The sequence below is a fragment of a genome, unplaced genomic scaffold, assembly GCF_019419815.1.
Source record: "Pyrus x bretschneideri cultivar Hongxiangsu unplaced genomic scaffold, Pyrus_bretschneideri_v1 Contig43, whole genome shotgun sequence".
Taxonomy (NCBI): domain Eukaryota; kingdom Viridiplantae; phylum Streptophyta; class Magnoliopsida; order Rosales; family Rosaceae; genus Pyrus; species Pyrus x bretschneideri.
This window is the reverse complement of record NW_025999757.1, coordinates 2114749-2132237: the sequence shown is the minus strand read 5'-3', so window position 1 is coordinate 2132237 and position 17489 is coordinate 2114749. Positions and strand designations below refer to the sequence as shown.

Below are 17489 nucleotides of genomic sequence, written 5' to 3'. Positions count from 1 at the left end.
TCATACTGTCATCTATGCTCTAGCTACTTCTGTAATATGGATTCTTCCCACTACCTACGCACTCTCCTTATGAGCTTAAATAAATTTTACTTTCGGCTTAAATTTATCCATATATTCCACCTCACCTACCTTTTGGCTACATCATCTCCTAGTGTCAATCAGCATGCCTCGATTCTGGTCAGGATGTGTCATCAACCCACCCTCCCCCTTTAGTGTAAATAATGATTTTTGCTCAAAAAAAAAAAAAAAAAAACCACGTACGAATTTAGGAAATTGGAATCGGCTTCTAGAATTTGCCGAGCTAGGTCAGTTGTAATGGTCAAGGCTCCGGGATGATTTAAAAAAATTAAAGGTTTTGGTGAAGTAATTGATTAAGGGCTGGTTTGGTATTGCTGTGCTTTGAAAAAAAGCTGCTTCTGCTGTGCTGTGAGAATAAGCAGCTGTGAAATAAAGCAGCAGAGTGTTTGGTAAACTTTTTTGTAAAAGTGCTTTTGAAAAAAAAAGCAGTATTAGAGTGTTTGGTAAACTTTTATGTAAAACAGATGTGAAAAAAAGCTGGTTTTTCAAAGCTAGGTTTTGCAGCTTCTTGTTTTTGGCTTTTTTTCATCCAAAACTGTGAAAAAAAGCTGAAGCTGAGTGTTTACCAAACACAAAAACAGCTCCCAGCTTTTTTTGATAGCAGCTTTTTTCAGAATCACCTCAGTACCAAACCAGGTCTAAGTCTAGGTCACCCATGGAACGAAGTTTCAACTGACGATAACATTTTAACACATTTTTCCGTGTCATTCATGATTTCAAAAGTGACAGCAGATCAATTCCTAATATTTAAGTTCATCAAACAAATAATCCTAGAAAAATAAAAATTCCTCGAGTCTTCAACCGCTTTTGGTTCGCGGGATGAGAGCTTCTTGAAATGAACTCTGATGCTCATTTTTAGGAAATAAGAATGAAAGAGTATCATTCCAGTGTTTGGAACTGTCCTCCCAAACCCCTATTTCAGAGATAACCTGGAATGATAAAAAATAAAAATAATAATCTTTGATGTCTGATGGTATGTTGACAGGGTCAGTGTGACCACTTGCTTAGAGCAACTCCAGCGTTGGAGCCCTCCCCCCTGGCAATGCACTATTCAATCCACCTAATGAACAGTAACTGCCCTTAATGAACAGTAAATAGCCCTGGCAATAGAATTTGCATCTCCACCGTTACACTTCAATAGCCCTGGCAATAGGCAATAAAATATTAGTATTTTTTTTATTTATAAAATAATACAAAATAATTTTAATTGTAATATCGGATAAGATTTTTAATCGTTCTCGTTGCGCCACGTGTTATTATTCGAAGTATTATTAAGTAATACAAATAATACAAAATTAATCCTGACTTTTTTTTTTTTTACCGTTGAGATCTAACGGTTCAAATTAAGTGACCGTTGAGATCTAACGCACCGTGGGAAGCCACGTGGCTTCCCAACGGTAACTGACAGATTTTTTTTTTTCTAATTTTTGTGTCGGCGACGCACCCCCACGCGCGGGTGGGGTGCACGCGCCTGACACAAAAAAAATAAAATATTACGCTGACGCCACCCTGGCGTCAGCCTGACGTCACGCCCACCTCGGGCTCTCGGGCTGGCAATCCCCCACGGGCCCGGAGCTCGGGCCTCCCCCTTCCATCGGGCTACCCAACGCTGGAGCCCTCCCACCGGCCCTCGGGCCCTTGTTTTGGACCCTGTCCCCCGAGCAAAACCCAACGGTGGGAATGCTCTTAGGGCTTACTTGATGGCTATTTTTCTTTTGTTTTTGTTTCTCACTCTTGGGTTATATAAAAAGGAAATACAAGGAATAAACAATGGATGAATAAGGATACGAGGAGCGGTGGGAAAGATATGGAAGAAATGCACATGAAATGATACACAACTGAAGCTAAAAACAATTTTGATGTTCTTTCTCTATGTCATTCTATGTAGATTATAAATGTTTTATCTACTCTACCAATCTCTATATCTTAACAAAATAAAAAACAAAATGATTTTCAAAGGGGGCTTAATTAGTTAATTAGTTTTTACTGTGTAGTCGTTTATCATATTTAACCTCTCTAGTCTTGATCGTGGCCTATGCATAATCATTATTTAATAAATTTTATATTATTCTACATGTTGCAATCCTATTAGTTTAGGAATATGTTCATGTAGATCTTATCATATCTTGGAATATTATTATGGGACTCTACCATATTTTATACTTAAAATTTGGTCTTGTTAGAGTTGTAATCCTATTGAGGTAAGGAATTTACCTTACCTACTGCTATAAATAAAGGTACAATGAATGAGATAACACACATCTTAGAATTACACATCTCTCTCTTCTCTCTTGTTGCCGCCCCAAATCTCTCTCTTTTTTTCAATTACTTGGCCTACAACGTTATTTGCACGCTCTTGCCTAAAACTAAGGAAACTGACGCTAAGGAACTGTAGTTTCGTGGGAGGAGTTTTTTCTACAAATTCAAATGCTCAATTGTTTTCTGCTAATCAAGTTCTCCTAAAATTCTGTTAGATATTTTTGAGGACCATGAAACTTGAAAACATTCCCCGTGATGCATGAACCACCTACATTTATATTGCTTTACTATATATATCTTATATGTTCATATATTTGTCAATCTATACATACATATATACATATGTTCATGCATAACACAATTATAAATTTGCTATGTGGAATTTGTGAGTCAAAAAATCGAAAGAAAATAGAATCAATTAGGATTTTATCAAAACCCAAAAATTTCGAAGAAAAAAAAATTAAGGTTTTGTGGCTAAGCCACAGCTATGAGCCACACCAAGCCACGTTGGCTAGCTTGCAGCTAAGCCGTGTTGTGCAGTGCTCTGGGCAACATTGTTTGATGTCTGGACCAACAGCAGTAGCCTTCTAGGCTTGCTGCACGTGAAGACAACTATGCCTCCGCATAGGTTTTGTTTTCATAGGGCCTGCACCCCCAGCCCGCCTCCAGCAAACTTGCAGCTTTGTTGGGCCTTGTCTCCTGTGCCCTGGCCCACTTCTAGCAAGCCTAATGCTTGTTAAGCTCGTCTCCCCATCTCGGCCCGCCTTCAGCAGCCTCTTGCGCTGCTCAACTTCATCCTTTACCTCGACCCGGTGCTCTATTGATGCTGGGTTGTACCCTGCCTCAAGAGCCCAATGTGTTGGCGGGCTGTGTCCACTGCAACCAACAATCACATGCTGGCTTGCGTACTTTTTTCGATCCAATGTCATATTTTGGTTAGGGGTGGGCAAACGAGTACAGGAACCGTAGGTCGGGATGGGTAAGGGCCGGTTCCTATTTTGTAAAAACAGAAATGAGGCGGGACGGGACAGGCCTTTGAAATTTTCGGTTCGGGCCGATTCCTAAAGTATAGGAATCACGAGTACCCAGACCAGCCTGTTTGTAGTTAGAATGGATGGACAAGATTGAAGAAATCATCTCTTCATCCAATTTGAATCGTTGGTTTTAGGTTTGTTCGTCATTAAACCTGTTGAACTCAACTGTTACTCTTACTCTGTCGATCGAGTCTCTCTTGCCATCTCTAGTGCGTTGTCCCTTTCCCTCCACCACCCCGACAGCACGACGGCCCAAGTGACCACCATCTTCTCGATTTGTTACCTTTCTCTCATCTCTCTCTCGCCATCTCGATTTGACATCCCAGGGACCCAGACTTATAGAACCCAACCACCCCACCTTCATCTTCTCGATTTGTCACCTCTCCTTCGCCGTTTCGAGTGTCGTCCCCTCCCCTCATCGAGGAGGACGAGATTCAAATCTTGCAAGTTTACTTCAAGGAGATTAGCAAGCGCATGCTCGACACCATCAAGTCTAGGAATGTGGTTGCTTCCACTACTCAAAACAGTGCCACGAAGTCTGAGACTGTGAGCTCTACGGTGGAATCTACCACTACTGCTGCCATTGAGGATGATAAGGCCAAAGAGTACAGATCTTTCCATGTGTGTTAGGTCACTCTTAGCTTCATATTAGGGCTTTCATATCAAGATCTATTCGTATTTATCATGGATTTCTTGTGATGCCTATATACTTAATGACCTGCTAAATATTTAAACTTTGTGAATTTCACTATGCACTTCAATTTTCTTTAGATTATATTATCTGGGTTTCTGTTGTGAGTATTGATCTACTAAGTCTTGATCTGATTTGTTAGGAGATGTTTATACTCAAGATTTTATAAGGAAGTAGGTGCATTTGGAATTGAATTTTTTCGAAATCTTTCCTCTTGCATTATCTGGGTTTCCTATTGCATAATCTGCTACACTGGTGAATCTGTGCAATCTATGCAAATTCCAGTTTTTTTTTTTCAAAAAAAAAAAAAAAAAAAAAAAAAACAAGGACTCGTGGACCTGGCCCGTTTCAACCGGCCGAGTAAGGTCCTGTTCCTATATAAGAAAATGTAATCCCCAACTCCGCCCAGCCCGTCTCCTTTGCACCCGGGTTCGGTTCAGTCCCTTCAAATTTGGGCTCGGCCTGGCCCGTGCCCACCCCTAATTTTGGCATCCCCTACTTCTTAACCATACCCAAATATTTTTGGAACAATTTTTATGAAAGTCATGCTAGACTATATTTTCGTTATTGCTTAGCTCGAAGCCAACCAAAGCTTATATGACCCGAGCGTCATATTTTGCTTCTATGATCAAACTTGAATGGTTATGATAATCCAAAATTTTTGCATGAAGTCCACTTTTTTGGCATTAACAATTAAATATTTTCTTTATAAGATGGGGGATTATAATAATTTTGTGAACAGGACTGGAAATAGTCAACTTTGTTCCACAATTTCCACTTGTAATAAGTTTAAAGTTCTAAAAAACGCTAGCCGCTAATGGGGTGACAGGCTAAGGCCTAGCGCCTAAACGCTTAGGTTGAGCGGATTTAAGTAAATGTATTATACATTATATAAATAAGTAACTATTTACACTATAAAAACTATTCTTGTATTTTTCTTAGTTTAATTGACAAAAAAGTGTACTATTAATATGTAGTCTAGACATAGCTAAAACAAAATGTAAAAAGATGTTACAGTGGGGTCTTAAAAGAGAAAATAAGGAATCATAATTTTGCAGGGTTGAAGTCGATCGAACGCAGCAAATGGGGTTGAAGGCTACGAAGGAAAACATCCGCAATTGAAACTTCCTCCATGCCTATTTGAAACTTCTTCCATCCGCATTTGAAATTTCCACCATGTCCAATCCCCTATCTTCTCTCTTGTTGCCGCCACAACTCTTTCTCTTTGTCCTTTATATTTTTAAGTCATTTGGCCTACAACGCGTTATCAGCATACTCTTGCCTAAAGCTAAGGAGACACTAAGGAACTCAAGTTTCGTGGGAGTTCTTCTACAAATTCAAAAGCTCAATTGTTTTTTCCCAATCAGGTTCTCCTAAAATCCATGTTAGATATTTTTACGATCAAGAAACATGAAAACATTCCCCATGATGCATGAACACCCTACACTTATATTTACCTTACTATATATTGTATATGTTCATATATTTGTCTATATATATATATATATATATGTGTGTGTGTGTGTTCATGCATAACGCAATTATAAATTTGCTATGTTTAATTTGTGAGTCAAATAATCGAAAGAAAACAAAAGCAATTCGGGTTTTATCAAAACTTAAAAATTTCCAAAAAAAAAAAAAAAGGTTAAGCTGCTGAGCCACGGCTACGAGCCGCATTGGCTGGCCCCCAACCAAGCTGCGCTGTGCAGTGCCCTGGCGACGTCGTTTGATGTCTGGACTACTTTCAGCAAGCCTGATGCTTTATGGGCTCGTCTCCGAGTCAGGACCCGCCTCCAGCATCCTCCTGTGCTGCTTGTCTTCGCCCTTCACCTCGGCCCGCTGCTCTGTTGCTGCTGGGCTGTTGTACAGCCCTTCCCGAGAGCCCAAAACCTGCAGGGAAGTGCCCACTGCATCCAACAATCACATGCTGCGCTGCCTCCATTTCTCCTGTCTAATGCCATATTTGGACATCCCCGCTTCTTAACCATACCCAAAATCTTTGGGGATATTTTTTATTAAAGCCTTACTAGGTTATACTTTCGTTTATTGCTTAGCCCGAAGCCAACTAAAGCTTATATGATCTAAATGTCATTATTTTGCTTTCACGATCAAACCTAAATGGATACAATCTCTTGAATTAATTAAAGTCGCCAATAGTTCATTAATTCGACCAAAATCCAAAAAATTTGGCCTGAAGTTCATTTTTTTAGCATGAACGATTCAATATTTTATTTATAAGATGGGTACTTATAATAATTTTGTGAACGGGACTAGAAATAGTCACCCTATTCCACAATTTCCACTTGCAATAAGTTTTAGGAGTTGGAATAGTTGTATGTATCAAAGACAAGTCAACCCTATTCCGTATTTTCTGCTTGCAATAAGTTATAGGAGTTGGATTAGTTGTATGTATCAAAGACTATGGTAAGTCTTTAATTCAGATTATTGGACAATCTGACTTTATATCCATTAGATTGGCAAGTAAATAAAAATAATATTTTTTCATTAAAATCATGACCGTTCATTCATTGTGCTACAGAGAGTTACTCTATAATCGTCGAAGTTTATAATTCAAAGTTACATGATAATGGTAATGTTGTATTAATTTCAGAGAAATTTAAGGAGATCCAGCAACATCTTCTTCATCAGAGCCTCAGAAGGTACCCACCGTGTTATAGTTTTACAGCCACTGCTAATCATTTTCTTTTATAATTCAAGGCAAAGAAACTAGTTAATTGCTCTAACAAGTTTTCTTCCCTTTAATTTGTAGCTGCAGTGAACCCATCGTCAAGCTTCCCCATGGCAAATACAGGAAGAGATCATACTGCCGTTACAGTTACCACTACGGAATATAATCGCACGACGTCGTTGAAGCAAAGAATCGAAGGAACGAAATGGCTACTGCATCCGTTAGCAGGTAAGAGCTCTTGTTGCATCTTCAAAGTACCTCATTGCCTAGCGAAAACGAACAAGGGCAAGTACCGGCCTCATATCATCTCAATCGGCCCTTATCACTAGGGTGATAAACACGTGGTGATGAAGCAACAACACAAATGGAGATTTCTTGACAATCTTCTCGGTCGAACGCGGTAGGGAGGCCTCCTCAAGTCTTGAAGCATTATTTCAGTGTTGAAGGAAAGCATCTACTCGATTTACTTCACTTGAGTTTTGTCCCCGAACCTCAGGATGATTCGCCTCAAGAGAACGTTGAGTTTATCCAATCGGCGAAAAAGCTTCACGATCTCGCTGGAATTAAGTTCAAAACAGGGGAGGCGCAGAGTTTGCTAGACATCAGATTTTGCAGTGGAGTTCTTGAAATTCCGCGCATAAAACTAGATGATCTCCACACCCATTTCTTCTTAAACTTCGTTGCATTTGAACAATGCTACTCTCATTGCCCAAAATATATAACCACTTACGCTGCATTCATGACTTGTCTCGTCCGCACGCCGATGGACGCGACATTTCTGTCCGATAAAAACATTATCGAGAATTATCTCGGAACCGACAAAGAGGTCGTGCATTTCTTCAAAAACCTCGGCAAAGATGTGCCCTTCGATATCGACAGTATTTATCTCAAGAAGTTGTTCAACGAAGCGAACGAGTACCAAAGAAATATTTTGCACGTGCAGTGGGCGCGTTTCAGATTCAAGTATTTTGAGTCCCCATGGTCCTTCCTCTCTGCTTTAGCTGCTCTGATCCTCCTAATGCTCACCACAATTCAGGCCTTCTTTGCCGTCTACGGATATCTGCGTCCGCCAAGTTCGGGCTGACGGATCAAAGCGGCGGATCTGTCGCACGTCATGCACGAACGAACAAATGACGGGTTGTTGTCTTCTCACTTTTTGTCATTGATATTTTGCTTGTAAATCAAATAATACAGAATACTGTTGAACTTTATGATCTCAATACATTTATGTTGCTAGGTAAATGTTTTCGACAAGTATACAAATTCTATGTTAGTTCGACGTAACTGAACAGCTGGTATAATTTATGAACAGTTGTATAAAATTTATACACCCGATCTAACATATATACAATTGGTTTTAGAGTTTTCAGCACAGTGAACCGCCAAATCAGGTTTGGGGGCTGACCTGAAGAATCTGATGCGAGCCTTTTTCTGGTTGTTGCTACTCCTTTCCACTCTCACTTGAGCACGTTTGGCACCAAGATGAACTTGATACAGTTTAGCAGAAAATCCAGTCTTTAATGACATTATGACGGCAACAAACCGGCGACTGAAAAAAGAGAGTAGAGATTGGTCAGTTACAATTTGACAATGATTACATAAACCACAAGAGCACAACCAATAAACAACAGCATAGGAGGTACACAAATAAATACGTGTTTTGGTTGTCTGAACCTTACTTTTCTGTGGCCAACACCTGCACCAGAACCATAACAAAGAGAGTTCATAACTGCACCAAGAGTGCCGGAGCTAATCTGCAGTGAATTACAGACAAAGAGAAGCTCAGCAGAAAAGAAATCAATCACTGAAAGAGGGGAAACTGTGCATATGGGAGGAAACTGCATAAGTAAAGGCCCGCTAGATAACCATTTCAGTTTTTAGTTTACAAGAAATTGAAAACAAAAACTGAAAACGAAATGGTTGTCAATGCTCCCAAGTAAAACAGAGAGAAGCATTAGAGAATACTCCAATACAAAAGCAGAAAGTCCAGTAAACTTACATGGTCGCACATACAGAATGAACTCCAATTTAATCATGCTTAGAGCCATAATTGGTCGCAGTTTTCAACCACCAAGTTAAAACGCCAGGGGATGGGATTAGCAGGGTAAGGAGTCATAACAGAAGGCGCATACTATTTTGCAACCTCCACTCCTCTCTATTAACACAGGACCACGATAAGATGGAAATTGTTAGTTTCCCACCAACCCATTCACAATAAAAAAATACCAACAAACAATTAAAAATTAGTGAAAGGAAATGTTAAAATTTTAAGATTACCTTAAGAAGCATACGACTTTGCATACAGTAAGCAGTGCTACGATAGATCAATACTCGGGATGATTTTCCAGAGAAGTCTATATGGGGGCCTTGAGCACGCATCATCACCACCAGTCATTGGGAAAAGAAGCCAGCTCATTCTCCAAAATAGAGTGAGCTTCTGAAAATGCCTACAACATCCAATGATAATCTCGAAAGTCAGAAACAAGCATCTGTACACATATGCAGCTAGCAATAGATAAGCATCACATTATCACACAAGGTAATATTGAATATGTCAGAAAATATCATGACAATTAATCCCAAAAAAACACAGCTTACCTTGATACACTGATGTATACGGAAGCAATTACGCCCCACATTATTAGTTGGAAAAAGGGGATCATCAATGTGTATCGGGTCAATACTACATGGAGCAGATCAATATATAAGCAATGCAATAAAGTTAAGAATTTCTCTTCAAGCACAAATAAGAAAACAGAGTACTGCCATTACCTACAACCTCTTTCCCTCTTAATATAAACACCACTTCCCTGTACCGATATACGCATTTGGCGAGGATCAAACACATTCCTAGAAGGAAGAGAGAGATGAAGCGTCAATCGCTATGTAGCTTAAACCATATTATAACGAACTATACAATAATTCAACCAGAATAAACTCAATTCCAATCCAAGAAGTAGTTGCACTGGTCTATAATTAGAGAGAGAAAATCATTATCAGTGGTTGTCTTACCCAAAAAAGTAGAGAAAATTCATCAGAAGGCTCCCAAAGTTCTGCAAGATCATTACTGGTTTAGTATAAAGCAATCTAGCAATAATCATCAGCAAAAATGAGAAACTAAAAAGGGCAACAAGTACAAGTTTGAATGAAAACTTTGAACTTAGACCAGCGGCCAGCCACATGAAATTTGAATATTTTTACAAAATTAGGAACGATACCTCCATTTCTAACTAGTAACTAATTGTTTGGAATGGTTTACTCAAAATATATGGAAGATGGGACCCTCAATCAAATCAACCATTCAGAGGCTCAATACTAATAACTTAGTGAGTTGACTATTCAACCTACCAAGCAGAAAATCAAAATATATTTTTAACCATAAATTACAAATGTCACACATAATTTGGTGCAAGTATATAGTACCTAAAGGTCCTCCACGATACTTGTATGGTACATTATCAAGGGAAAATAAAACATACTAACAAACAAAATTAGAGTTGAAAATAGAAATTTACTTGGTTGATGGGCCGGCCAAGATGATACTCATGCTGGAGAAAACGTGTAATAAGTAATACCTGAAAAAGAGTAAAAAAATACACCAAAAATAATTAACTGGCACAGATGCTCTAAAGAATTCGTTGCATTTTTCTTTTAAACAAGACATGTTTAAGAACAAAAGCCAGATACTCAACCAAAATAAGCAGAAAATAAAATATATTTTTATACAAGATCACTGGCAACAGAACTCAATAGTCCAGAGGAGCAAATACAACACCGTCCTCCAACAGCCAATAACAGCAATTCACAGTATGTTCCATGTTCCAAGCTAGTTGAGTTATGCTAAAATTTACCCTTTGATATGAAAAAACACAAGAAAATTGAGAAGCCAATACATGTAATATGTCGTGTACTTGTGTCATGTTCGTGCTCCCTAAAATTGATCATCATCTTTTAATTCCCTGATTGACCTTAAAACTTCAATTTCTATAATGTTTATAGTGCATTATAATTTAGACCCTGATCTGGCAGCTGCTAGTTAAAAGCATTAATGTTTTAATACCTTTAAAAGGACAATCATTGAGAGAACAAAATGTTCTATGCATTAGTCCAAAAGTTCTACTGCATGCCATCACCTTTGATACCATTTGTCCTTACTGGAAGATGGTGAATCAAAAACTTCAAATCAATTTAATTTACTGACGTTGCACCTTGAAATAAGTAGCGTTACTCACCAAACAGTAGGAACTCAAGCCACCAGAGTAAGACTGATCCAGGCTACGATCTGCCAAGAACTGTTTCAGTACCAAAGCAAGGGGTGTAGCAGCTGGAAACTGCTCAGCGAGATCCTTGACCTGCAAATGACTATTTATGGTTCATAACATATAAATAAAGTATATACGTAAGCTATAAATGTCACCAAAAGCACCTCAAAAATTGCAAGTACCAAATATGCAACAAAATATGCGCAAGGAACTATAGCTAACCGCTTCAAGAAACAAAAGAGAGGATACCTGAGATCCAAAAGGACTGCAAGAATGGATGCTAAAAGACCCCAATTACAATGGTTGACGAAACATAATTTTATCCACCAGCATACAAATTTTGTTTTGACTTTTTTATGCAATCCACTACCACAAGCTTTCACACAATAGTAGCAATTTGCAAGTAACCACCCCACAATTATGTACCACCAAACACATGGGCATAATATAGATGTTACAATCTAATGAATTTTTAGTAACACTTGGGATTTCAACTGAAATACAAAAATTTCTCTCCAGCAAGCCTTGACGTTCCAATCACAGATGTCTTTGCGAGTGAAATATTGGGCATTCGGGTGATACACTTTGAAATCTTTTAGACTAACTTATTAAATATAAACGTCTAACATCAATAATGACAGTTGCAAAACCTCTGTAAAAAATTTAGTTTAAACTTAAACCAATATTTGTAGACCAGGGGTGGAAGAGTGAGCACCTTATTCATTAAAAGTTAAAGATTGGAAGATTGAAGTAGATAAAGCTATATTTCACACTCACACAAAATACAGGCATCTCGCACCCGCACACACAAAAGATTGAGGGAGAGATATATACCAGCTGTGTAGTTTGGAGTCCTGTATGAGATGGAGATTTGAAACTGATGTCAATACGAACTGATACTGAATCCTTTGTAGCATCGTCATTTATCTGTAAGCATTTGGGCACCACAGATTCTTCTAAAACAACCACACTCGAGTTCACATTAATGCCATGCTCACCAGACATGGGAGGTGACTCTTCTTTTGGAGATTGTACATTGGAAGCAGATGAGACAATGAGATCATGGGGAACTTCCACCACAAGCATTATAACAGGTATCTAAAAGCAAGGATAAAACAGTAAGAAAAACCATGAAAGTAAAAGAAGCTTAAATGAAACAGAAGTACAATCAAAAGATTAAAATGAAGAGGACGTACAGCTGTATTTTCCACAGTCTTAAGAGAATCATTTTTTACCCAATCCTGATTGACGAGATACCTAGCGGCATGCTGAAACACCAAAACAAGACTGTCACAGAGCAGGCAACAGGAAAAAACAATCTTAGATATCAGCGGAAAGGATGAAGGGTGCTACATATCAGTTGGCACTGCAAAAACTTAACGAGAAACAAGTCAGTTGACCAGAAAAGTTTATTGATGAGCAGCATATTGAAATTTTATTATCAGGGTCATGTGATGTGAAATAATCAGATAAAAAGTTCAGAACAATCAGGATCCGAAACTCAAAATGTTCCAATAGGAACAGAATGATAAGTGTTCCAAAGTTTATGCAGCCTCAATGAATGTGCACACTATGCTTAGAACACCATAAACAGCTTGCATAGAAAACACAAATGCAGAACAGTGACAAGCTAGTGTAGAACAGTTCCCTTCATTTATTGGAGAGAAAAAAATAAAAAAATAAAAAAAACCAGTTTCTGTACACAGATTTCTAGTAGAAAAGATTAATCAGACGGCCTTTCTATAATAGACTAATTTACAATGTACCTGAAGGCATGTTTCTTTGATACCATTACGCCCCTCCAATATCCCAGCTTCTTTAATGGGTTCCTAAAAATATGTCTGCATATGAGTATTTTTCCAAAAGTACTAGAAAACAGGTCAATGTAACTGAGAGAATAGATCAAGAAGTTTTTTTACCAGGTTCCTCACAGGAGGTAGACAAACCACAAGGTCCACATCACTTGTTGGAAGTGACAAACCGGTTGCAGTTGAACCAAATATGTTTGTCCTGGACCTGGGCCAAAGTACCTGGAGAGACCTTGTAACCCGCTTGACAGCCCAATTTACATAGGGCTTCCTAGCCATATTCTCTGCAGCCACCTTCAGCCCATCATATCAAACATTCAGTAGAATGTAACAACACATGGAACGAGGATCAATGGTACAAATATTGGACAAACATTTTGATTGGAGAAGTTGAAGATAATATACAATGATGATGGTGAAGAATGGATTAAAACAACAATAATAGATCAATTATTGTACCTGCTTGCAGAAAAGGTCAATGTCATCATGGACAAGGTTGTGCATCAAAGAAAGAGACGCCTTCCGGATAGGACAGTTATGCAAATCAGGAGGTTGTAGGGGCAACGCAACATCTGGCTGTACAATGAATATACTTTCTTATGAAGGACTTTTAAACATCAACACAAATTTAAATTTTGTAAGTCAGATGCTACACTTACATGTTCTTGATCACGAGCAAGTTGAGAAATAGCAATCAATCGATCCTGCAACAAGGGTGCAGGAAGAGGTTGAATCAATGGACGGCCAGAAATATTATTACTTCTTAAAGGCCAAACAACTTCAGCACCATCCCTGCGCAAACAAGTTTCCTCCAAGTTAGCTCCATCATGGAACCATCCTCTCATACCCCACTGCCTTGGGCTGGAGCTACCAGACCGAACAGTTGGAAAGCCCCTGTTTTTCCTGGCATCACTCACAGGAGAGGGTGGAGGTGGTCGTGGGGCCTGTGGAACAGAAAGCACCACGGGCGATGGTGGCCGCTTTATCCGAGGTTGCTCACGCCTTGTAGGAGGAACACATGGGCTTCTGCGATCATAACTACGCTTAAACTCTCTTGACCTTTCTCTTGAAATGTTTGGAATGATGATTGGCCGTAAAATGGGATAAGTAAGCAAGTCTCCTGTCTTCCCTTCAACATCACCATTTACATCAGCCAAAGATCCAGAGGATTCCTCATCCGCTGCTGTGTCTGTCATTGTTGATGAGGAATGCAGCACCTTGCCAGGTACTTCGCTTCCAGGCATAACATAACCAAGAGCCTGGTTTCCCGATCCCAAAGGATCAAAAGGAGAACAAAAGGAAGCAGTAGGTGAAGTCAAACCATTTGTACTATATGAAGAAGAAAATGCAACCATATCATCGACAGCCCTATTCATGTCAGCTTCCCGCCAAGCCCATGAGCTATCATCAGAACTAAGAGAAGGAGGGCGAGAGAAAACTGTCCCTGGATGATCAGAAGGATTCCAGTACATCACACCACCGCCAAAGTACTGATTATAGTCTACCCCGGCAAATGCTTGCACCTCAACTTCATCCTCTGATATCCAGTGGCTCTCACATTCATCTGCTAGTTCATATGCCGTTGCTGGATCAGGTAGGTCCGTGCAATCCCAAGAATACTTCCTTTCGTTGTCCACATTTGTTGCATTAATCTTGACACTATGGGTGGAAAAAACCTGTGGAAAACTACAACGCTTCTTTGAGATGAATCCAGAATCATAATTAAAGGTTCGCGATAGAGCCAATCCACGAGCACTTCGAACCACTGGAGGCCAGTCTAAACTCATTGGCAGTGGTCGAGTCAGAATTGGATTACACCCGCCTTGAATTGGAGAACTTCTCGCCTGATGTATAGTTGGTAGGAAAGACTGGCGAAAGTGATTCTGCCAGTTATGACCAACATCCAGATGCAATCGGTCAGTGGCGGGTGGGAGATGTGGGTTAACAGGTGGATAATAGGCGCAAGCTACACCAGGCCACTCATATTGACAGCTTTCATAAGAACATGGGGTTCCAGTATCACATAGATGATTTCCATGTTCTTGGTCCCGAAACGGAATGGCTTCCTTTTCTATATCATCAACTCTCATTCCCCTGTCTGGTGCAACAACATCTTTTATATCAGATTTGCCAGCTTGCTCATTCTGAAAGTCAATATCTTTATGGCTGAAAACCTTATGATCCACTGCGGGCAGAGGAGAAGGTCCTACACTACCAGACGATTTTATTTGAATTTCAGTACTATTGTTTGATGAATTGTAATTTTCGGAAAATGTATGACTGGAACTTGCTCTAGAACCAACAGGATAATTCTCTTGAATGCTTTGGGTGGCATCGTTGTCATCCTTAGTTGGCCCATTGGCAGAACCAGGAGAAATCGAATTTGTCACAAGGATGCTACAACTAGCTGAATTATCACCAGTCTTGTTCTTGAAAGCTGAATCACTAGAAACCGGATAAGACTTTGCTGTGCAATCTTCAGGAATGACAGAAGAAGAAGAAGCTTCCATGACTGATCTTTCGGATTTTATTTTATCACCAGAATTCTTACAACCAGTTATTTTGTTTTTTCCTTTCTTTTTCCTACCCTTCCTTGCAGCAGTTTGAGCTTTTGCAACCACTGTTTGTGAATGTTCCTGATGACAAGCTACTAGTTACAAACCATTCAAATCATTAATGAGAAAGGTGATTCAAATTAAAAGAACGAGAATAACCATTTCATCTTTCGACGATAATGCCTCTTTGGAAATTTCCACCTCCTGATGTATACCAGGAATCTTCTTAGACTCCCCAGAATCTGCCTTTTTTTTATGAGCCAATGTACAATTACGATCCTGGCATAACACTGAAGCAATTAAAACCATCCACAAAATTTGTTGTGAATCCAAAAGGACATCAGCGAACTAAAGAGTACCTTGAGAGACTTTTCACACAAAAAATCATCCGCACATGACCTAGGAACAGGATTTGGCCTTTTCACATTGCGGGTCTTCCCCTTACTTTTACGGCTAAAAGCACTAGGCTTTGCCTTGGATTTCTTAGATAAGGGTTTTTCATTTCCATCTGCTAGAAGTTCCATTTTTGTGCATTCAAGCAAAATAACCATAAGAAATCCCCGTACTTTTCTTAATATAAAATCAGAAATGGTAGAAACTGAACTCAGCGTGCTATAAAAAAGTTTCCCTATATCATATTCACTATGGCTACATAAGGATATCATCATTACTATATCCTGAAGCAGAAAGAGATTATTAAAGCCAGCGACTAAGGAAGGTCTTCCAGAAAGAGAAGCCGGGATAATGCTTGACCCAAATTCTATGTCAGCCACAAGTTTTGGAACTGTCTTTTGCATAGATGCAATTTGGTTGTACCTCAGTGGTTGTTCTCCTCCTCTATTGAAGAGCCACATTTCATCTCCCGCCTCACTACATGTCTTCAGGATCTCAAGAATCTAAAGTTAAAATGAACTAAGTTAAGCTTCATTATAACAAACAAATAAATCAACCATCATATTGTAAGCTTCATTACAATATAAAGATTTCCAATTTTAGAACTTCAGTTAAAGGATATTAATGCATCATTCACCAAAACTCCTTTCCTTTGTTACCAATTAAATCCAATTCTCTAGCACAATAATTACAACTTAATTTATCAACAGAATCATTCAGAACCGTGTAAACCTATTACATTTCTCATACACTAGCACCTAAACACTATAAAACCATAAAGTTAGAGAATGTACCAAAGGTTTCGCTGCTTTGCCCAACACCGATGTCAAAACATTTCTCCTTGTTGCTGCATCCAAATTTCCCCACCAGTCTACACACCCCTTCTTCCTCCAATACACATTGGCCGCCAAGCCCACAGCGGTCATCTTTTCTTTCAATTTCACCCCTCTTTTCTTCCCATTACTACAATTCAGCCACGCCAACCTCAACGCCACCTCCAACCGATTCGCCACAAATGCTCCCATACTGTAATACCCTTTATCCTTCAACCACTTCAATTCGACCCAATCTGATCCCAAGTCACTCTCTTCCCCCCTCAAAAACCCCCCATTTGATATTTCATCCATTGCCTCCACAAACCCATCCAAATTCTCCACCAAATCCTCACTCACCGTAACCGTATCAATATCCCTCACCGAGCACGAACACCCCTCCACCTTTTCCCCTTCCCTCGAAGAAAACAACCGAGTCGACTCGAAAACCCTCCTCTCCAGCTCGTTCGACTCGGCCACCCGACACAGAAGCCCACTCGACCTCTTAAAACAGAGGGTGGGAAGGTCGCCGGAGGGGAGGTCAGGGAGGATGATGAAGAAGCCATGGCCGTTGGCGCGGACCCTGCCGAGCATTTGAACGAGGACCCGTACGAACTTGGGATCTACGGCGGTCAGGTGAGCTTGGCGCTGGTGGACGGTGAGAGATGAGAACCATTTGAGGATCGAGGACCTAGGGTTAGGGTTAGGGTTAGGGTTGGGTTTGAGGTCTGAGGAATTGGAGTGAGAGTGGAAGAGGGAGATGTGGGAGGTGAGCGAGTCAATGAGTTGGTCCTGAGTCATGAGCGATTCGTGAGGGAATTTAGGGTTTGGAATCGGCATTTTTGGGGTTGGGAGAGAGGTGAGAAAAATGGCGGAGAGAAAATGCGAGGGAATTTCGGGTTCGTGGT

General features: G+C 39.8%; 2 protein-coding genes across 10 annotated transcripts; one reads left to right on the top strand and one right to left on the bottom strand.

Moving 5' to 3' along the window:
* The first annotated feature begins 6301 nt into the window (after positions 1–6301).
* LOC108868477 (UPF0481 protein At3g47200-like) lies at positions 6302–8290 on the top strand. Its single transcript, XM_048566804.1, has 5 exons — positions 6302–6305; positions 6674–6733; positions 6833–6979; positions 7132–7907; positions 8157–8290. Exons 1-4 carry the CDS (start codon positions 6302–6304, stop codon positions 7833–7835), a joined length of 915 nt encoding a protein of 304 aa, XP_048422761.1. The 3' UTR covers positions 7836–7907; positions 8157–8290.
* Positions 7948–17382, bottom strand: LOC103964538. 9 transcript variants are annotated; one of them, XM_048566915.1, is made up of 18 exons: positions 16564–17382; positions 15736–16272; positions 15536–15655; positions 13481–15457; positions 13281–13397; positions 12933–13115; positions 12780–12842; positions 12210–12281; positions 11848–12111; positions 10984–11103; positions 10267–10326; positions 9764–9804; positions 9524–9601; positions 9350–9434; positions 9029–9198; positions 8751–8906; positions 8397–8505; positions 7948–8300 (listed from the first exon to the last, which is right to left on the bottom strand). In XM_048566915.1, the coding sequence occupies exons 1-15, from the start codon at positions 17380–17382 to the stop codon at positions 9133–9135; spliced, it is 4602 nt and encodes a 1533-aa protein (XP_048422872.1). In that variant the 3' UTR covers positions 7948–8300; positions 8397–8505; positions 8751–8906; positions 9029–9132. The 9 variants fall into 9 exon arrangements, with proteins under 9 accessions (XP_048422872.1, XP_048422871.1, XP_048422873.1 ...); XM_048566914.1 differs by having other exon boundaries at positions 8431–8505; XM_048566916.1 differs by having other exon boundaries at positions 8397–8447.
* Positions 17383–17489: the final 107 nt, after the last annotated feature.

What these genes read in the sequence shown, in the direction of transcription:
- LOC108868477 (XM_048566804.1), top strand. An exon ending in CCTCAGAAGGTACCCACCGT is followed by an intron (nt 6,734 to 6,832) that starts GTTATAGTTTTA and finishes TTTAATTTGTAG; the next exon opens with CTGCAGTGAACCCATCGTCA. An exon ending in GCTACTGCATCCGTTAGCAG is followed by an intron (nt 6,980 to 7,131) that starts GTAAGAGCTCTT and finishes AGATTTCTTGAC; the next exon opens with AATCTTCTCGGTCGAACGCG.
- LOC103964538 (XM_048566915.1), bottom strand. Translation starts at nt 17,382, where the DNA reads ATGACTCAGGACCAACTCATTGACTCGCTCACCTCCCACATCTCCCTC. An exon ending in TACCTCCTGTGAGGAACCTG is followed by an intron (nt 12,843 to 12,932) that starts GTAAAAAAACTT and finishes ACATATTTTTAG; the next exon opens with GAACCCATTAAAGAAGCTGG. An exon ending in AAGAGGGAAAGAGGTTGTAG is followed by an intron (nt 9,435 to 9,523) that starts GTAATGGCAGTA and finishes TGCTCCATGTAG; the next exon opens with TATTGACCCGATACACATTG.